The sequence below is a fragment of the Cetorhinus maximus genome, chromosome 4 (assembly GCF_964194155.1).
Source record: "Cetorhinus maximus chromosome 4, sCetMax3.hap1.1, whole genome shotgun sequence".
NCBI classification, from domain to species: Eukaryota; Metazoa; Chordata; class Chondrichthyes; order Lamniformes; family Cetorhinidae; genus Cetorhinus; species Cetorhinus maximus.
The window spans coordinates 100,571,532-100,593,469 of record NC_135882.1 but is presented as its reverse complement, the minus strand read 5'-3'; the positions used below and the strand labels follow the sequence as shown (position 1 = coordinate 100,593,469).

The 21,938-nt window shown below is 40.4% G+C and overlaps 2 protein-coding genes across 3 annotated transcripts in view; one reads left to right on the top strand and one right to left on the bottom strand.

Moving 5' to 3' along the window:
- Nucleotides 1-5,681, bottom strand: part of prkdc (protein kinase, DNA-activated, catalytic subunit) — a 238,827-nt gene extending 233,146 nt beyond the window's left edge. The window contains exon 1 of the mRNA XM_078540537.1: nucleotides 5,459-5,681. Within this exon, the coding sequence (XP_078396663.1) occupies nucleotides 5,459-5,624 (166 nt within the window). The 5' untranslated portion in view covers nucleotides 5,625-5,681. The remainder of the gene's footprint in view (nucleotides 1-5,458) is intronic.
- A 196-nt stretch (nucleotides 5,682-5,877) lies between these two features.
- Nucleotides 5,878-17,756, top strand: mcm4 (minichromosome maintenance complex component 4). 2 transcript variants are annotated; one of them, XM_078540541.1, is made up of 17 exons: nucleotides 5,878-5,941; nucleotides 7,385-7,462; nucleotides 8,130-8,297; nucleotides 8,666-8,826; nucleotides 8,954-9,055; nucleotides 10,908-11,003; nucleotides 11,104-11,199; nucleotides 11,315-11,453; nucleotides 11,655-11,875; nucleotides 12,514-12,634; nucleotides 12,741-13,000; nucleotides 13,735-14,100; nucleotides 14,418-14,545; nucleotides 14,734-14,941; nucleotides 15,054-15,282; nucleotides 16,449-16,582; nucleotides 17,311-17,756. In XM_078540541.1, the coding sequence occupies exons 2-17, from the start codon at nucleotides 7,393-7,395 to the stop codon at nucleotides 17,401-17,403; spliced, it is 2,592 nt and encodes an 863-aa protein (XP_078396667.1). In that variant the 5' UTR covers nucleotides 5,878-5,941; nucleotides 7,385-7,392; the 3' UTR covers nucleotides 17,404-17,756. The 2 variants fall into 2 exon arrangements, with proteins under 2 accessions (XP_078396667.1, XP_078396668.1); XM_078540542.1 differs by lacking the exon at nucleotides 5,878-5,941 and adding an exon at nucleotides 6,941-6,962.
- The last annotated feature ends 4,182 nt before the right edge of the window (nucleotides 17,757-21,938 follow it).

The following is a 21,938-nucleotide window of genomic DNA, read 5'->3' as shown; positions in this document are numbered from 1 at the left end:
TGAAGGAATTCAAACAAGAAACTGTTGGAGATAAATAGAGCTCGCTGGTGATAAGATACAAGTGTCTTAGTTACAAATAGAACAATTTAAGATGGAGGAACCAAAAACAGGCTTTGAAGAAACAAGTGACAGTTTTGAAAGGGGGGAATAGTAATGAGAGTTATTTACAAAGGTACTAAGGATTATGACAAGGGAGGGTCATTCAGTGGTCAAGATTTAGTGGGGAATGGATCATGGAACCAGGAATTGGATCTTAGAAATAACCATGGATGTGGGAGATGCTACTTAAGTGATATGAAGCAGGGTTTTCGGCCCGATATGGAGGTGTGAAAGGAGACAGGCGGGTGCATAATTTCCCATTACCAGTCGGAGTACTTGTTAGCCAGTCCCAGCAAACCAGAGCCATTTTCCTAGAGGCAAGATCAGGGGCAGAATTTTTCAGTCAACCTGCAGGTTCCCCATCAGCATCATACCATTTTTCTCATTCATTCATGGGATGTGGGCCTCGCTGGCTAAGCCAGCATTTATTGCCCATCCCTAATTGCCCTTGAGAAGTTGGTGGTGAGCTGCCTTCTTGAACCGCTGCAATTCACATGGTGTAGGTACACCCACAGTGCTACTAGGGAGGGTGTTCCAGGATTTTGACCCAGGGCCAGTGAAGGATCCATCTACCTGGACCATCTACAGCCTCCCAGCAGCAGGTCAGGGGGCCAGCACTCTTGGCAGACTTTGAGGGTACCCCGCCCTGGATGGAGGTACCCTCTCTCTCCCTTTAACTGCAATGGCAGACTAAGTTCTTTCCGTGGTGCGGGGCCTCCTATAGCCCTGAACTAGACTATGAACATGTCCTCTGGTCTTTAGTTGGCTAAACAGGCAAAATCTATGTTGAGTTACTGCTCTGAACACCGTGCAGGACCAGGTCCTGTATTTGACCCAGGCATCAAGGTCCCAGCCCAAAAATGCTAAATCCTGCCCATGGATTCTGGCCTGGGATGAATAAAACACTGAAGATCAGGGAGATAGGTGGAAAAGTTGGTGGCTGAGCCAGCTGCTTGGATTATTTCCATCCTTGAGATGAAGTCTATAAACTCCATCCACTGTGTTGGACCTCAGAATCAAGGGGTGAAATAGGGAGTTTTGGAGAAGGCAGTTTTGTCATTCAGTCTGGGATGGCCCTCAACGATAAACCTGGTATAAATGTTGCCTGTGCAATAGGAGATGCGGTGTTTCTTCAGTTGGTCAAATCAGAGCAAACAGCCAGTTGTACCTTGGGTACACAAGCCCTTGGTTTTTAGGCTGGGAGATGGAAACGAAAACTGCACTGGGGAATAAAGAGGATCAGGCAACAAAAATAGTTAGGAAGTTGTCGAGTAGGTAGATAATGGCAGCAGGGTCAAAATTAGAATGCCCACAAAATGTTTGGGGGGGGCGGGGGGTGGAGGTGGTTAGGAAGGTGATTAGAGAAAGTGTTGATCAATAAGCTCAGTTTGGCAAGCATTGTCAGTAATTAGAAGACAAAGACGAGGAGTTTTTGTTGATGACCTTGTGGATTACCTAGCGAGCTGGACACAATAAACTTATTTTTATAATCCTTTAAAAAAATTTCAAACCATAACATTTTTCTTTCCAGATTTCTATACTCCAACCCACATCTCCAAAGAAATTTGTGCTAAATCCCACTATTGACCATCTAAAGGCAAGCCACACAGGCTACAGAACTATTTAGGTAGTCGCCAGGAAATAGTTGGGTTCGGTACAATGCTTTGTATGGACAGAACATAAAAGAGCAGAACTGTACACTAAGTCAGTAAAATCCAACAGTTTTTTTTAAAGTTTTGCCAAATCAAAAGTTTGCCACCAGTGCTTTAATCAACCAGTCAGAAGAGAAGAAATGAACTGAGCACCATGACTGGAGAAATTTGTTTTCAAATCATACCTATTAATACCTTTCAAATGCATAGGAGCCGAGGCTACTCCAAACTCCTTGTGAGCGTGTTTGTTATTTTAGGGACCCCTGAAGCAAGCGAAAATAGAAAGACAATACAAATAAAATCCAGTTAAGCTATGAACCTTAATGTTAGAACTGGGAGACGGAGGGTGGGGGAGTCACACACTCAAGTGATGCTGGAAAGATAATAAAATACTTCGGTACTTGTTTCAATCTGAATGCCTCTTGAGCATGGGTTTTTGTTTGGGCATTCGTCTGTTAAATAGAAATAGTCTAAGCCTGTAACAGAATCACAGAATCTCACAGTGCAGAAGAGGCCCTTTGGCCCATCGAGTCTGCACCGACACATGAGAAACACCTGACCTACCTAATCCCATTTACCAGCACTTGGCCCATAGCCTTGAATGTTATGATGTGCCAAGTGCTCATCCAGGTACTTTTTTTTTTAACCCATTAACTAATAAAGTAATTCTCAAGGTTACTGTTCAATATGATCCATTCTTCTATTGATGGTATAATGGAATCATTTGGAATAAACTTCGATTAATTGTAATGATAACATGATTAAAGGCAAGCAATATTTTCTGGATGGGACATCCCAGATTAAGTGTTAACACATAGTATACCCAAAAATTTTTGACAAGGTGCTGCATGAAAAGCTGTTACTTAATTTTACAGTAATGGGATTTCAATATAAAACCAGAGAATGAATAAAACCAACTAAGGGTAGGAAGCAGCAGGAGCAGTAAATGAAGGCAAGAATAGTGCCAAACATTCCCAGGATTGGTGTGAGACCCTTACTGTTTCTAATTGATATCAGCTTGCATTCAGATGCTCAATGCAAATGTGTCAATTTAATAAAAGGGTGGCAGAAGAAAAAGGTACATCAATCTTAGAAGAGCTGTCAAAGACCAATGGAACATATTAAACATAATGGGACAAAGTAGTACACTGAGAAGCTGAACTGGATAATAAACGCTCTGACTGTTGCCATGCTAGCTAAGACTGATGAAAAATATGGAGATATTAATAGATTTGACACTTAAAACATTCACTGTGAACACCAAAGATGACAGAACCCAGGAAGAGTATAACTTGAAGGATTTCATGCTTAAACTGTAGCATTCCGATCCACACCTCAAGTATCATGCCCAGTATGAATACTAAAACAAGGGAAATGTTGAAGCTGCGCAAGTAGGGCACAGAACAGCAATAAGGATGACAACAATAACAACAGAAAATGCTGGAAAAACTCAGCAGGTCTGGCAGCATCTGTGGAGGCCGCATCTATGGAGAGGGAAACAGAGTTAACCTTTCAAGTCCGTGTGACTCTTATTCAGATTTCCAGCATCCGCAGTATTTTGCTTTTAAATCAAGTATGGTAACAACCTCAATTACCCTCTTGGTTGCTTCAAGGCGGAAGATTTTCCAATCTTCAAACAAAGATTGGAAAATCTTCCGCCTTGAAGCAACCAAGAAGGTACCATACAAGGAACGTAAATGATACTAAATAGAAGCAGTAAATCCAGAACATTACTTCAACTAAATCAGTGAAATTAGTAAAAGGGGGCATGGATTGAACTAGTGCAAGGCAAATTCAGGACTGATGTTTTCACACAGTCATCAACATTTGGAATAGTCATTCAAGGTAGTATGGACAACACAAAAAACCTGGAATGATTTGTAAAAGGGACACATAAAGGAGAAGGGATCTGCAGATTCATCTGGTTGAATGAAATAAAGTGGAACTGCCCTCTTCAAATCGGTATCAATCTTAAAATCTATACATGTCAATTTGCGCAATTTTCCGAGACACACTTACTTTGCCCATTTACCAGTTGTGGACTTTATGAAAGACTTCTCTTTCAAAATCCCTAGAAATACAATCTTCCTTCCTCGACTGCCATAGCTGAAGTCACCAACTTATTTTGGTGGCAGGAGGGGGGTGGAGAGAAACAATCATACTCAGCTAAAAAGTTTGTTAAACTTTAATTTCCAAGTTATACCGGAGTGACTGGTGTCCAGCTGACTCGTGATGCTTTGGAGCGGGTCGTGGGAAATTGAGAATGGTCTATGAAACTTCACATCAATAAAATACCCAAAACACCAACTTGTGCTTTTCAATGATAACGATGGAAAGATTCGGATCCCCGCTATTTAATGTGGTACAAAACCGAATTCCCCCTTCTGTTTTACTCCACAATGGAAGCATCTGCAAACTTAAAAACAGAAAATTCTGGAAAAACTCAGCAGGTCTGACAACATCTGTGGAGAGAAACAGAGTTTCAAATCCATATGTCAGGAAGATATAATAATTTTCATAATGTTATTGGAATTTATTGTAGATTAATAGTGGGGTCTGTGCCTATATCTGTGTGACTTAAGGCTTTGATGTAATAGAAGATAAAGCTAGGTTTGAAATGTTAAGTAGGTAAACATAAGTGTAAAGCGAACATTTGCATTTTAAATAAACCAGACTATATTGATTTCAAAAGGGAATGAAATATTACAGACCTGAATTTTTCCAACATTTTCTGTTTTTAACTCAGATTTCCAGCATCCGCAGTATTTTTGCTTCTATCTTAGTGTTACAAACTTTAAAAACTAACCTGTTCTACATTTTTAAAGCCATTAAAGAGAAAGCGATTTTAGTACAACCAAAAGGAGCTAAAATAAATCCAGAAGCCCCCCAGGTGTTGTTTAAATAGGTGAACTTGGTCCCAATTGTCCTTAAATCAATGAAGCAAACTGCTTTTTATTCTGCCGCCAACTAACACTTGTAATGAAGAGTCATACTGACTTGAAACATTAACTGTGTTCCTCTCCACAGATGCTGTCAGGCCTGCTGAGTTTTTCCAGCTATTTTTATTTTTGTTTCAGATTTCCAGCATAAGCAGTATTTTGCTTTCATCACTTGTAATCTACAAGGTTAATATTTTGATTCTCGTACGCAGATCTGTTTATAAGATGTACAGACTTTTCTTCAGTTACACCAGGTGCGCAAGCTTTTCTTCCCAATATTCCAGAATCTGATTCTTATTTGACAAATTAGCTGAGTATAAGACCAGTCGTTGTTAATGTGCTGTCAGCCTGGCTCTTATTAGAGTCATAGAGGTCTACAGCACAGAAAAAGACCCTTCGGCCCATTGAGTCTGAACTGGTCAAACAAGTACCTAACTGTATTCCTCTCCGCAGATGCTGTCAGACCTGCTGAGTTTTTCCAGGTATTTTTGTTTTTGTTTCGGATTTCCAGCATCCGCAGTTTTTTGCTTTTACCTCACTATTCTAATCTGGAAGAGCAATGGTATTCCGGTGAGAAATACATGTTTAAGGCGTTGGTAGGGGGAATATACACAGGCTGGCTGCTTTAATTCTTCGTCTCCATCAGGTGACTGGAGAGTGGCCCCGGGGATGTGGGCTTCTTCCTAACTGACCCGGGAAACTAAACTTCAAAACTCATATAGCTCTTCAGCCAAACTTATACGATGGAACCGACGGCCTTATACCCACCCAGCCGGCTTTCGTGACTACTATACAGAAAGTCATGGGTGAGGTTGGTGATGAAACTGTGTGAATCCACTGAAGCGCTCCTGCTGTCTCGAGCTGACAGCAGCCGGTGAAGCTGCTGCAGCCGCCGCTCCACCTCCAAGCCGCCGCCAGGTCCATGTTGCCGCATTCTAGCTGCGATTGTCCCGGCGCGAGCCCCACTCCGCGTTCCAAGCCCGGGGGAGGAGTCAATAACACCCTCCCTCACTATATTCCTTTGAACGTCACTGATCTAATAGGGTTTGAAATCTCATTTAAAACAACTTCCGGCAAAATGCTTGATTTCTAAAATTTCTCTGCAGCCTCCCCCGCTTCCGGTGGCGATAGATTTTGCATATGAGCCAAAGCTCAATGCTGATTGGCTGGGAAAGCGCGCGCGGAGTGGAGGTCAGCTGACCGACTTCGCGGGAAAAACGTTCTGTGGAGTGTTGGGGGAAGAGTAGGAAGGTAGGAATTAATCTATTAGAAAACAATTCCAAATTAGAAGTAAACAATCTGCATTGTGTCTAGAGTTTGTGTTTGTTGTGTTGCCTTTGCATTTAGTCGTGAAAATAAATCGAAATTGTATGTAACATAAGAGTTGGACAGCAGGTCAGGTAAGGCTACACGCTTCAGCGAACTTTACCAGGCTTTCTTTAGGCCAGCAGATTAGGTATGGATCCGCATGGATTTAATTTTGTTCTTTTAAAAATCATATTTTATTTCTGAAACTTTATTTAAAGCAATTTCAAACAAGATTTGGCGGAAAAGCAGATGAGAGTCCCAAATGCAGCAAAAGCGATCTTGCTGAGACAATGTTTTAAAGTGCCTAGATTCCATTTAAAATATATTTAAATTTTTGGTATTAAATCTACTGCGTCTGTCATATTTGCCTTGTATGCCCATTACCCACCCATCCCCCAATCGCGAAAATGAATTTACTCAATGGCTACAAATGAGGGTCATTCGGCCCATCTTCTTTCGTCTATCTAGAAAGACCCTAATATCCACTTAATTTATTTGTTAAATAACTCAAATTGTTTTTCCAATTCACTATCCAGGAATCCAGTCCATGAGTTGATAACGCTTTGTTTTTGATCAAAAATAGTTTGAATATTTTAGTCTAAATTATGTGATTATTAGTGATATTTAAAATGATATCTCAGAATCTCCTGAGAAAAGTCCTGAAGTTACCTTTTACTAGTTTGAACCTGTTTGCCTTGTCCTGCTGTCATGGTTTATTTTAAATGTGTATTCAGGGTGAGCCTTTTCTACACTGTCAACTATCTTGTACACAGGTGTAAGATCACTGTTGTGATGCTGTCTTTCTACTCTGAAGGTCCTTCGTTTCTCAACTCGCAGAATTCCAACAGTGGAAATCAGTTTTGTGGGGCTAATCTTCAGTGCTTCAATATCCCCCTTGTTTCTCTACCACCAGAAGATGACCCAGTTGGCTATTTAACATCTCATTTACAACTCCAGATTACCTGTGAGCTGCATTGAGATTTATCTTACTTCTCAATGCTGCAAATCACATGTAATCATAACTGTTCTCATTTAATAAAATCTTGGGTTGGTTAAAAACTAGATCTTGGAGGACAGAGTAATGGTATGTTACAGTAATCGGAAATAAATATTATTTCTGATCATTCTGCTCTTGGAGGAAATGATAATTTGGGAATTGGAGTGCCACCTGTGAATAACAAATGTGAGGTGTTGGAAGTTGCACATTCTTTTTGATATATATAAAACTTAATTTTTTTGCTATAAATTTCATATTTTTGAAATGTGTTAAGGAAATGAATTTGTGTTGTGAATGTTAATAATACTGGTAATTTGACTCTTCACATTCATATCTGTTAAACGTGTTTGAATGCAGAGCTAAACATTTATGTATTTTTCTGATCCTAGTGCTAAAGATGTCTTCACCAACATCTACGCCTAGTCGTAAAGGAAGCAAGCGTGGAAGAGGCAGTAACCCTCCCACACGTAAGACTTATTGTTCAATGCATCCATGTATGTCAGGAGCTAGTGAAACCTTTAGAAATTTGCTTTAAAGCCATTCAAATTAATTGGGTACAAAATATTCTACTGACATTCACGTTTTCAGTCATTGTTTTTGAACAAAAATAGTTTGAATATTTTAGTCTAAATTATGTGATCATTCGTGATATTTAAAATGTTATCTCAAAGAATTGAAAACAGCTTATTATCCAGCCAGTTTATCACATTCCCATCCCTGCTGCACCCTTCCTCTGCAAAATATGCTACATACTTGGTTCCTTTTCATCCAAACCTATTCCGTTTAGCAATGGAGTAACAAAACCTGCATCAATTTACCAGCTGACAAGAGGGAAAATGTTATTTGTTTCAAACCACTGACTGCTGTAACATGTTGAGAACTTCAACTTGATAAACTGTCAATATTTTATTTGCATTAGTGTGTAAAATGTTTACAGATCATAAAGAGTTCTGTCCAAGCAAGTGTGAAGTTATGTTAATGCTGGTTTGAACTCTGAACAGCTCACCTAATTTTTGTAGTTGATGTTCATATAGGGCCAGAATTATGTTATTTGCAGTTTCGCAAAAACACTTAACTGTGAAAACTAGAAAATGTAGTTGACATGTTACTAACAATAAGTCAACTTCTTAACAGCTCGAAGCGATGGAGTACAGTCTCCACCTTCACAAAGACAACGAGTAGATGAGTCAACATCTATTGGGGAGCTGCAGCCAATGCCAACTTCTCCAGCAGCAGATGCTCAGAGCCCACGTGTGCAGGAGTCATCCTTCTTATCCAGCCCAGCACGATCACGCCATTCAGGTTTGCAGTTTGTCATTTTGAGTGAACTCTGCAACTCTGTGGCTGTACAGAGCAGAGGACAATGTGAAATGTGCCAAGAGAAACAACCAGCTTTTTTTGCACCAGGACATTCTTGTGTTAAACCTTTTTTCTGTTAAGTACTATATTGAAAGGCAGAGTGCTAATCTTATTATATTAACTCCAGTTTTTTGGTGTTTTATCATTAAAATTCCCAATTCTTTTCAACTTTTGAGCCAGATGCACCTAACATGTTTTAAGTTAGACTATACCAGAATGTTTAAAGGTTTAAATACATACATATACATGTGTGTATGTATATTTAGTCACTCTCTTATTGGAGTAACTCAAAATATTTTAATGTCTCGCAGCTGCCAGTGAATTTGACGTAAGCTCTCCTTTGACCTATGGCACTCCCAGCTCTAGAGTGGAAGGTACTCCTCGCAGTGGTGTGCGGGGTACACCTATACGCCAGCGTCCTGATCTTGGGTCTGCACGTAAGGTCCGCCAGGTTGACTTGCATGCAGACCAGGTAGGTATCCAATAGAGGCTATGCAGATTAGCCAGATTTATGTTAAATCATTAAATTTCTTTATTGCAGAAGTAAATTTACTGTTATTGGTTGTTTTCTTTTTAAGAGTCTAATCTCTTATTTATAGCCTTCAGCAGACGAAGTTGTGACCAGTGAACAATCCCTTGGTCAGAAACTAGTAATCTGGGGAACAGATGTCAATGTGGCTGCATGCAAAGAAAAATTTCAGGTAGGTTTTAGATAGATATTGGTTTATTTTTGCTGATGTATGTGGATAAAATTTTGTAAGTTAATGTGTTGTTTGCGTTTGTTCTTTAAGCACCTGTTCTTTTGAATATATTAGGAGGCAATTCTTAGTTATCCTCCACTTGCTGCAAAATGGCATCACCAAGATGCATCAACAGTTGTCAGGCAAACCTGCAGGCACACAGAAGTGAAAACTTCCCTGGGAGTTTGCAATTTACACCAAGAATTCTAGTTATTTCCCTGGACCACGATAAGCACCAACAATACATCAGACACAGCTGGCCTTTTGTGACAAAATAAAGCATTTGACGATATGGACCTGTGTCTTTTGTGACGTTCTAATGCTGAAGTTTGGGGTGTATTTTTTTCAATTATAAAGTAAGCCAGAGCTTTATTGTTATTGTTTCATGCGATGTGAACGCCGCTGTTACTCATTCCTAAATGACCTTGAAGGTGATGGGCAGCCTTAAACAGCTACAGTCCATCTGGCGTAAGTGTACCGACAGTGCTGTTAGGAAGGGAGTTCCAGGATTTTGACCCAAAGACCATGAAGGAATGGTGATATTAATTCAAGTCAGAATGGCATGTGGCTTGGAGGATAGCTTGCAGGTGGTTCCCATGCGTCTGCTGCCCTTGTCCTTCCAGGTGGTAGAGGGTTTGGAAGCTGATGTCGAAGGAGGCTTGGCAAATTGCTGCAGTGCATCTTGTAGTTGGTACACTCTGTTGCCATTGTGCATCAGTGGTGGAGGGAGTGAATGTTTTAAGGTGATAGATGGGATCTCATTCAAACGGGCTACTTTATCCTGGATGGTGTCAGGCTTCTTGACTGTTGTTGGAGCTGCACTCATCCAGGCGAGTGAAGAGTGTTCCATCGCACTCCTGACGTGTGCCTTGCAGAAGGTAGACAGGCTTTGGGGAGTCAGGAGGTGAGTTACTCACAGCAGAATTCCCAGCCCCTGACCTGTCCTTGCAGCCACAATATTTGTGGCTTGTCCAGTTCAGTTTCTGGTCAATGGTAACACCCGCCCCCCTTGCAGAGGTGTTGATGGTGAGGAATTCAGCCATGATAATGCCGGCAAATGCCATGGGGTGATGATTAGATTCTCTCTTGTTGGAGATGGCCGTTGCTTGATAATTGTGTGACGTGTGTATTACTTGCCACTTATCAGCCCAGGCTCGAATGTTGTCAGGTGTTGCTGCATATAGACACGGACTGCTTTAGTATCTGAAGAATTGTGAATGATACTGAATGTTGTGCAATCATCAGCAAACATCCCTGCTTCTGACCTTTATGGTGGAGAGAAGGTCATTGATAAAACAGCTGAAGATGATTGGACCAGGACACCACCCTGAGGAACTGCTGCAGCGATGTCCCTGGGACTGAGATGATTAACCTCCAACACGCACAACCATCTTCCTTTATGCTCAATATCACTCCAATCAGCAGAGAGTTTACCCCTTGATTCCCTTTGATTCCAGTTTTGCCAGGGATCCTTGATGGCACAGTTGGGCAAATAATGCCTTGAGGACATCTCATCTTGGAAGTTCAGCTCTTTTGTCCATGTTTGAACCAAGGTTGTAATGAGGTCAGGAGCTGAATGGCCCTGGCGGAAACCAAACTGAGCGTTGGTGAGCAGCTTCTTGCTGTGTAAGTGCTACTTGGTAGCTCTGTTGGCGAAGCATTACATCACCTTACTGATGGCCGAAAGTGGACTGATGGGGTGATAATTGGCTGGGTTGAATTTTTGAGGTGCAAGTATTAAACAAATGTTTGCGATATGTAGTTTCTGTAATATTCCAGAAGAGAAAGTAATCCTTGTACCATTTTCTTTCAGAGGTTCCTTCAGCGCTTTATTGACCCTTCTGCTAAAGAAGAGGAAGTTACAGGCCTTGACATCAATGAACCACTTTACATGCAACGACTTGAAGAGGTAATGTATATCTTGACCCCATCTGTACTTTACTAATTATCTCTTTTGTGTGTAAATATTCCAGCGCTGAAGGAAATCTGATTTTGTACTTTTATTGTAGATGAACTTGGTGGGAGAGCCATTTCTAAATGTGAACTCCTCTCATTTAAGAACTTTTGACCCTGAACTATACAGACAGCTGATTTGTTACCCACAGGTAATATATGTTATACAATAAATAATTGTTTCATTATCAAAGTTTTGAAAGAAAGTTGAAATTAAAAAACCTTAATCAGTGCTTTGAAGCTAAACAAATCCTTTTTAATATATAGGAAGTGATTCCTACTTTTGATATGGCTGTCAATGAACTTTTTTTTGAACGTTTCCCTGACACTCTACTGGAGCATCAGATCCAAGTCCGGCCATACAACGCTTTGAGAACCAAAAATATGAGAAGTCTGAATCCAGAGGGTAGGATATTACCGCTAGAATAAAGCAAACTGATTTTAGTTGGTAAATTCTTTTATAAAATATGTTAGTGTTAACTTGAACAATTTAAGATTCCACCTGTAGGCCACCTGTAATAAAGTGTGTTTGCTAGTTTAGATTTTTTTTTATCATTTTAAGGGTGGTATAATGCATATAATTATTGTATTGCAATTTTCCTTACAGATATTGATCAGTTGATCACAGTCAGTGGCATGGTGATCAGGTCTTCTCAACTGATCCCTGAAATGCAAGAGGCATTTTTCAGCTGTCAAGTGTGTGCTTTTAGCACAAGGGTGGAGGTTGACCGTGGCCGGATTGCTGAGCCATCTGTGTGCAAGAACTGCAACACCACGCACAGCATGGCACTAATCCACAACCGTTCAGTATTTTCAGACAAACAAATGGTATGTTTGTTTTTCAGAAGTACAAGCATCTTTTAATACACTTATATAGTTAATGCTAAATAAGTGGATTGCAACAAAATAATTTTCCCCTAACCACAAAGCAATGCTTCCATAATCAAATGTTGAATACTTGACAAGGTCAACACAATATGATGGAATTAATTGAACTGGTACCTTCACCTGTGCTCACCATAGAATGATGAAAACTGTTCATGATGTCCATCTAATAAGTGCCCACACTTTACTGCCATCAGGGAGGTGCTGAACAATAGGCTGCATACTTCCCCACAGAGCTAGTCACCTAGGTCTACTCATTATATGTAACAAATGGAGCAAGGTTGGAGGTAGTCTGGGAGCGGGTTGCAACATAGCACATAGAGTGCAGGAGCTTGTAATGGGGAAGCAAAATAAACCTTAAAAATGAGATCAATCTAGGGAGGCATGGTAACAGAAAACAAGAACTTCTTTGATTGAAACTAGAATCCAATTAATTTGAGAGATAAGAATTTTATCTTCTGGGAAAATGTGTAATTCAAATGCATCAGGTGTATTTACTTCAGAAATGCGGCCATACTGTACTGTGCAGCTGCACATGCTGGCCTAATAATGAACTAGTTTAACCTTTTATTATCTTGCAGGTTAAGTTGCAGGAGTCCCCTGAAGATATGCCTGCAGGACAGACACCACATACAGTTATACTGTTTGCTCACAATGACCTGGTGGATAAAGTGCAGCCTGGGGATCGAGTGAACGTCACAGGTAAATCCTACTCTGATTCTCAAACACAACGCCTATTTTCACATGGTTCATATCTGATTTTTAGAGGAGGTGGAGGATTGTTTGTGTGAATTTTTGTTTTGTCTAGGCATCTACAGAGCTGTTCCTATCCGTGTGAATCCCAGAGTTAGCAGTGTGAAGTCGGTGTACAAGACTCACATTGATGTCATTCACTTTCGTAAAACTGATGAGAAACGGCTTCACGGACTTGAAGATGAAAAGGAACAAAAACTGTTCACAGAGCAGCGTGTTGACATGCTGAAAGAGCTCTCTAAGAAGCCTGATATCTATGAACGACTTTCTGCTGCATTGGCTCCTAGTATTTATGAGCATGAAGACATCAAAAAGGTGCAAGATGGCCCTGGAACATGCCTTTACATTTTCCTATATGATATATGATTTTATTTACTAAACATCTTGTGTGTGAGAATCACTGTAGAACCTTTACCATACATTTATTTCCCAAGCTTCCTTTCCGAAAGTACATGTTTAACATTGTGTGGTGACTTTAGTAAAACAGTTGTTAGTTAGTTTCTGTGGTCTTAAGTATGTATGTATGTTTATTTATTTATTTTAATAAGCTCAGAAACATTAGAGTTACATTTCCATTATCTCTCCTTTACCCCCACTTACCTCTTTTTCCACGTGCAGCACACAAAACTCCTAACCTGAAAGACAGGTGGAGAAACTGCTTTTAGCATGTATGCAACTCCTAGAACCATGTTATAATATTTGCAAACAGCAATTTTGGGTTAGTCTCATTTATACAATAGGTAAAACCTTTTTTCTATGAATTATTCCAAATATCCATTCCATTTCTCCCAGTTAGGCTGAGATTAGGAAATTGTCTTGTTGGGAATCTCGTTATGTATGTTCCTATCATCCCATGGCACAATTCACCAAGATACCAACAGGTTCTAAAATTGTTCCATAACCTGAATCTAGTTTATATCTATCCTTTACCCTTGAAACATGATACCAACATATAAGATCAGTTAAAAAATTATCCTTGTTAATGGCAATATGACAGTTTTGTATCAAAATTAAATTTTGTGACAGTCGTTCTTTGTATTTTGGAACAGGGTATCTTGCTGCAGTTGTTTGGTGGCACACGCAAAGATTTCAGTCACACTGGTCGTGGCAATTTCCGTGCAGAGGTCAACATCCTTCTCTGTGGTGACCCTGGTACCAGTAAATCTCAGTTGCTGCAGTATGTATACAACCTGGTGCCCAGAGGTCAGTACACTTCTGGTAAAGGCTCCAGCGCTGTAGGTCTTACGGCTTATGTAACAAAGGATCCTGAGACAAGGCAACTGGTCTTGCAGACTGGTGCCCTTGTTCTTAGTGATAACGGCATCTGTTGCATTGATGAGTTTGACAAAATGAATGATAGCACAAGATCAGTGTTGCATGAAGTTATGGAGCAGCAAACTCTTTCCATTGCTAAGGTAAGAATATTTTTACACTTTAAAATTAGCATTTAGAATTACAAGTAAATATGTAAACAACATGTGAAAGCTGAATTCTGAGTTGACATCTTTCATTTTCTGCATTGCTCGGACCTTGCTTCTGTTGCTTTATATGCTAAAATGCCAGTGATTTTGTTTTATCCTTTGGGTTACTGCTATTGTCAGCCTCTACACAATACAGAAAAGTTTAGCAACGATGCTACACAGTTCTTTTCTTGATTAATTTTGCACCGTTATGTTTGAAGGGGATCTGACATGTATTTTCTTAATAAAGCCTATAATTCTGTGTATTTTAGGCTGGTATTATCTGTCAGCTGAATGCCCGCACATCAATCCTGGCAGCTGCAAACCCAGTAGAGTCGCAGTGGAATCCCAAAAAAACAACTATAGAAAACATTCAGCTTCCACATACACTACTGTCTAGGTAGGATATACTAAGTCGTAGACCTGAAATCTCCACAGATGCTGTCTGACCTGCTGCATATTTGCAGCATTTTCTGTTTTTATTGTAAACTATTCGGATACTTTCACAATCAAGATCTAAATCCTATAAATGGCTAACGTTTCCAGATGTTGGGCACAATTTTGTAAGTATGTTGGTTGTATTTCTAGGTTTGACTTGATCTTCCTTATGTTGGACCCACAAGATGAAGCTTATGATCGACGTCTTGCCCACCACTTGGTTTCGCTTTATTATCAAAGTGAAGAGGAAATGGAAGAAGAATACCTGGACATGGCAGTGCTGAGAGATTACATTGCCTATGGCCGCTCTTACGTCCACCCTAGACTTAGTGAAGAAGCCAGTCAATCACTGATTGAGGTAAGAACTTGGTACTTGCCTAGGTATTTTAAGGAATTTCTTGGAAATGTTTTTACAAAATATACCACCCCTTTAAATGCTGTCAGTGCTTTTGTTTTCTTTCATGTTAAAGGCTTATGTGGACATGAGGAAAGTTGGCGGTGGTAGAGGTATGGTGTCGGCATACCCCCGACAGCTGGAGTCACTGATACGTCTGGCAGAAGCTTATGCTAAAGTGCGTTTTTCTGAAAAAGTGGAAAATATCGATGTGGAAGAGGCGAAACGCCTTCACCGTGAAGCTCTGAAACAGTCTGCCACTGACCCAAGGACTGGAATTGTAGATATATCTATCCTTACTACAGGTGATGAGTTAAATAAATATTGTTTTCATTTTGGATACCATGTTTAGGGAAAGGTCATTTTGGGAAGTTAGGAAAGTTGCCACATGTCTTATAAAAAATGTTGGAGGTTTTAGTCATACAACTGTGTTCATGACTGGATTCCACAATTTACTGTAAATATATATGTAGAAGTGCTAGTTTTGTAAAGCTAGAGGGACATGATATGTAATTTGTTAGCTTAGTGTTCTCCATTCACATTCTGAGACCAACGGCAGGATTTTCCGCACCCGCCCACCGCCGCGATCTTCTGGTCCCGCTGCAAGTGAGTGGACTTCGGCTGGGGCACCGCCTCACCCGTGGTGGGTCCCGCCCACAACGTGGCCAGAAAATCCCGGCCCTAATTTTAACCTAACACAGACTCGTTTCTCACTGTTGATCATCAGATGATAACACTTGCATTTGTATAGTGCTTTTCAATCACTCAGGATGTCCCAAAGCACTTTACCGCCAACCAAATACTTTTAAAGTATTTTGTTGTAATGTGGAAAATGCAATAGTCAAATTTACATGCAGGAAGGATCCACAAACAGCAAACAATGTGGTAATGACCAGATAATCAGTTTTAGTGGTGTTGGTTGAGTGATAAGTATTCATCTGGCAGGATTTTGGGGGACAAAATGCCATGGATCTTTCACACCCACGTGAGAGGCAGATGGGGCTGTGGTTTAACGTCTCATCTGAAAGATTGTGCCTCTGACAGAGCAGCACTCCCTCAGTATTAAACTGGAGTATCAGCATAAATTAGGAGAGTCTCACCAATTCGCTCTGGTGATGTAGACAGTATTAAACCGCTGAAAATATATCACTTAAGTTGACAGTTTCATTTGAAGAAGCTATGAGGATAAGATTTTACATACCCATGTATATAAAATTGAAATATTGCAGTGATTTTTTTCTGAGATTAAGGCTTCGGTGCGCTACCGTTACAAAAAGGAATCTAAAACTAATTGTGCTACACTGGACCTTGACTTCTTTAATTCTGACATTGATTTGTAAAAACATTCCTTTACCCAGCACGAATGTTCTCACAGCAGCATGAAGACTAGGTAGAACTACACGTTCAGCTTTAAGGGTTACTACATTATCTAACAATGAATTTGAAAATCTTTTACTTTAACTTGTTTCAGGAATGAGTGCCACTGCTCGCAAACGCAAGGAAGACTTGGCTCAAGCCTTGAAGAAGTTCATTCAATCTAAAGGCAAAACTCCAACCATGAAATACCAGCAACTTTTTGAAGATTTGAGATCTCAGTCTGAAGTTGTAAGTTAGTTTTTATCTGGAAAAGAAAAAATTGAAATTTTGGAATACCTATGTCTGAAATGGGAGCCCTTAAGGTTCTCATTATTAGCTTGTTTCTTTTATCTCTCTTTTCCCTCAATTTTTCTTCTCACTCTGCCCTACGGTATTATTTGGCCATTTTTCTGATAACATTAGATCTAGCATACATGTTTACACCCATTTATTACAGAAAAGATGGATTCCTATTGTTGACTGACGTTTGTGGAAAGATAGAAGTCTTCTAGTTAAAAGGAAAAACAAGTGGCCAAGATCTGGTATTCTCTAAAATTATAGAGCAAGAAAGGCTGGCTTACATGAATGCACTTCTAGCCCAACGCTGCTACTTTTTTTAAAAACAGGAATCATTTTTTGCATTTCCTATAATGATGTTGCAAAGCCCAGATGAACTGGAGCTTTCCTGGGGACTTTGTGCTGTGCGGGTGGGGATAACAATAGTAATAATGATAGACATTGGGTGTGTTGTGCAGGTGGGGATAACATTAGTAATAACAATCGACATTGGGTACGTCATGTCACAGGACAAGAACAACCAATGGCGCAGAGGAAAAGAATTCTTGCCACCCTGTTACTGAAAGTATCATTTGACTACAATATACCAAAGTGACCAATTGCATTTACACCAGAAAACTATTTTTGTTCATATGTGCTTGTAACCTAACCTGATTAGAATTTCTTTTTAATCTTCTCAGGCAATTACCAAGGATATGTTTGAAGAAGCTCTCCGAGCTCTGGCAGATGAAGACTTTTTAACTGTAACTGGGAAAACTGTTCGACTGCTTTAAAAGCACCAGTTCAAAGAACTTTATCCGTAATCCTTACTTCTGATTGTGGTTACTGAAACTATTTTGCAGATATATTTTACATTATTTTGCTCAATGAATATACCCATTTTTATAGCTATTTCTCCCTTTTTTTGTGTTGCCAAGTTCAAGATAATGTCTCTTAATACCATATTCAAAACTAAGGCAATCAGCTAACACCACTGCCAGAGATGTAAATATCAGGTTAAAATTTTACACTTTCATGCATCGTGCCGTTTTAGAGACTAAAGAAATGAAATAATTTGGATGAAGATGTGAATGAAGTAGTGTAATTGTTTGATTTGTACTATCAATAAAGCTTTGCGTTGACCTTTTTTTTTCCTGAGAAGTTTGTTTGACATGTGGATGAAAACTCCACTTTCCAGAATGGAAGATTAAAGTAAAAACTTCTAAGAAATTTGGATTAAATCTTTGATTTTAAACTTGAAGCCTTATGAATCCGATTGAACATACAAAATCCTAAACCTTTACAATCGTGCTACATAAATTTGATATTCCTGCCACCTGATGAAGTCAAGAGAGAACACAGACAATATCCAACTTGGCTGTTGATAAATGCTGCAAAACCTGTTGTAGGCAAATGTGATGAGTAACACTAGTAAAATGGATTGGAGCCAACAGCCACACTCTTCTGCATTAGAAATGAGTAAGCTTTAGAACCTGAAAGCCTAGGTTTTCTGACAGGTTTTGGACCTTCTCAAATGGATGGCTGTTCTTTGCACCAATTTTTTCTGAGCAGCCCATTGGCATGGCCACATGCAGTTTCAGATGTGTAAAGGATTAAGCCAGTGGAAAAGTGCAAGTGAATGAAATTTGCTGGGAACCAGACAATTAAAGGTCACGAGGGGTTGACAACTTTCTGCATATCATTAAAAAAAGCTGCTTAATTTATTTGTGACTTTCGCCAAGGCTGATGAGGCAAAACAAAGCAAATGGAGTCTGTTGAGTTTTTCCATGATAATGATGGTGCCAACCAAGCAGTTGCCTCCTACTGATAACAACTGCTCTTCAAAGCCATTGCACAGCACGTTTCCTGTAGGTCAGAATGACAGCATGCCATGATAGAAGCAGATTACTGAATACACCAGTCCAGTGCTGCATGGTAGCTGTAAAAAAGTCTTGCAGTTAATGTACTGGTCTACATCTGGCTTTATACAAGAAAGTTCCCTGTGCCCACTTCAAGTTAGATGTACCAAAGCCCCAGAAATGGTTGATAGTACCTTTAAAAGGCATGGTCAAATCAGGATGCATCAGTTGCTCATCCTGAAAGTTTTTTCCTTTGGAATGTAAGATTTTATGTGATGGGATGCTTTCAAGGAAGAATCTAAGGGGTATTTACATACCTTTGGGTCTGCTGTCTCATCAACCTTAGTGTGCAATGATTTGTTTACCTCTGGTGTGAATGCATGGGTGTAGAGCATCACTAATGCACCAAGTCCTTCATGCCAATTGGCATAAAGGCTTATGAGAGTCTAAGCAGCAGGCAACAGCAGCTACATTTATATAGTGTCTTTAATGTTATAAAATATTAACAGGCGCTTTAACAAAGAAAAGAGAAACAGTCAACAAATAAACACATTAGATATAGCCTGTGATTGACTTTCTGTTATTGTGTCCTTTCAATTTGCTCCAGTTTCTTTGGCACTGAACAGTCCTTCTCTCAAATGGGGAGTGATTTAGGTTGTTCAAGCTGCATGGCTGAATGGTGGAAATGATGTGCAGGATGGACATATCTAAATAAATATTAAATGAAATACCTTTAATGTTGGCCTATTGCTGATCCCAATTACTAGAAATGTGTGTCAGTGTGCAATGTGGATAGAGTTCCTGTGAGACATGACTACTGAATTTACATCACAACAATCAGTGAGTGATAGAAGGAAATCCAAACTAGTGACATTTGCACCATTGGTTTAATTAAAGTAGAGAAAACAGTATTAAAGCTGTTCCTTTATAATCTTCAAACCAGCCATATCACCTGCCCCTCCTCGCTGTCCAAGGGCCCAAACACCCCCTTTCAAGTGAAGCAGCATTTCACTTGCACTTCCCTCAATTTAGTCTACTGCATTTGCTGCGCCCGATGCGGTTTCCTCTAGATTGGAGAGACCAAACACAGACTGGGTAACTGCTTTGCAGAACACGTTTGGTCTGTCCGCAAGCATGACCCAGACCTCCCTGTCGCTTGCCATTTCAACACACCACCCTGCTCTCATGCCCACATGTCCATCCTTGGCCTGCTGCAATGTTTCAGTGAAGCCCAGCGCAAACTGGAGGAACAGCACCTCATCTTCCAATTAGGTACTTTACAGCCTTCTGGACTGAATATTGAGTTCAACAACTTTAGATCATGAACTCTCCTCCATCCCCACCCTCTTTCCGATCCCCCTTTTTTCAATAATTTATATAGATTTTTCTTTTCCCACCTATTTCCACTATTTTTAAATGTATTTCCATCCATAGTTTTATCTCTACCTTTTAGCCTATTTTGACCCCCCCCACTAGGGCTATCCGTCCCTTGCTCGTCCTGCTTTCTTCCCTTAATGTCCCCATTAGCACATTTCTTAGCTAATATCACCACCATCAACACCTTTTTGTCCTTTTGTCTATGACATCTTTTGGCTATCTCCACCTATCACTGGCCCTCTATCCAGCTCTACCTGTCCCAACCACCAACGCCACCCACCCCCCCCCCCCCCCCCCACCCTTAAACCAGCTTATATTTCACCTCTTTTCTATTTTTCCTTAGTTCTGAAGAAGAGTCATACAGACTCTAAACGTTAACTGACCTGCTGAGTTTTTCCAGGTATTTTTGTTTTTGTTCTAGATTTCCAGCATCCGCAGTAATTTGCTTTTATGCTCATAGCAGAAAGGTTTTCTAATACTGCACAATCAAGATTTTTCTTTTGGCTAGGCACTTGCACTTTTGAACAAGGAGACCATATTGTAAATCCCACCCACGACAATTAATACATCTGACTTTATACTATTTTGAGTTTGAATACTGATGACCCTTTCCTTGATCTTCAGGTGTTACTCTTTTGATCGATCAGCCTAGATAATATTTGAAAATATACACTTCCATTAAGGTTTTGCATTCAGAGATTTCACAGATTTGTTGAATCTCAACTGGTGGAACAATGGACCTCTTACCTTAGGACCTGGATCTAAATCCAGTTGTTGGGATGAAAGTTTTTTTTCTACCAGTGGGAAGGATTCAATGTTTAATGAGTTTGAACAGCCTCAGTCTCAAGTCTCTAGACCTCTATGAGGTCACTCATCTGATTTTCCTTTTGTGAGGAAAGAGCCCCAGGTAACTTGGCCTTTCTTGATAGCCACAGCTTCTCAGTTCCACTATACTTGTAAATCTGCTTTTGCACCTTCTCCTGTGCCTCGACTTTTTTGTCATGTTGGGATAGAATTGTACACATTACCTGAATTGTTTTTGAGCTAACCATAGTTGTATGAAAGTTGTTTCATAATTTGTCCCACTGTCACTCCTTTTGACCTTACATCATGAAACTTTTTGACATGTAGTCTCTCCTGCCCTTCACCCTAACTCAGAACTTCATTTTTGGCTCTTCCTACCCTCCACCCCCCCCCCCCCCAACCCCGCCCACCCCCCCTTACACTTGCTAAAAATATATAATATTTCTAATTTCTTCAAGTCCTGATGAAAGGTCACATCTAAAACATTAACTCTGGTTTTCTCTCTCCATAGATGCTGCCAGACCTGCCAAGAATTTCTAGAATTTTCTGTTTTTACTTCAGTTTTGCTGCATTCACAGCATTTTGTTTTTGTTTAACATAAGTTCTCTGCAGTTCAATTCTATTCCTCTTAAAAATGAAGTCCAGCACTTTGTTTGCAATCCTTATGGACTTGTTGACTTATGTTGCTATTTTTAATGATTTGTCAATACAACTCTTATTTTCCAAGGAGTATGTCCTCCTTATTCCTCCTACCAAAATGCAGTATCTCACACTTAACCTGCTTGTGATTCATTTGCCATTTCCATACCCATTCTGCAAGTCTGTAGTGTAAGGGTCTGGCGCATATAGGGTTAACGTGGAACTAAGTACAGTACCACCCACACAGGGCAGAATTTTTCATATGGTGGGCAGGCTCGGCGAGAGCGGGCACGGAGCTGTTCCAACCCGCAATCGGGTCCACGCCGCCATTTTACACAGGCAGACCAATTAAGGCCCACCCAGCATAACTCGCAGCTCCCGAGATCAGGGGGAAGGGGCGGGCGGCAGCAGGAAGCTAATGTCCGCCGGGTCCAATGGTGACCCGGCGGCCTATTCATAAACAGCACAGGCAGCCGTCCTGAGGCTGCCACTGATTTTGGTTGATAGCTACATGATGGAGGACGTCTTCGCAGAGCAGGCCAGAGGGAAGGGCAGGTCGGCGGGGCAGCCGGCCCCGCGGTTCTCCGATGAGTGCCTCGCTGCCCTCCTTGAGGAGGTGGCAGCACGCCGCGAGATCCTGGTCCCAAGGG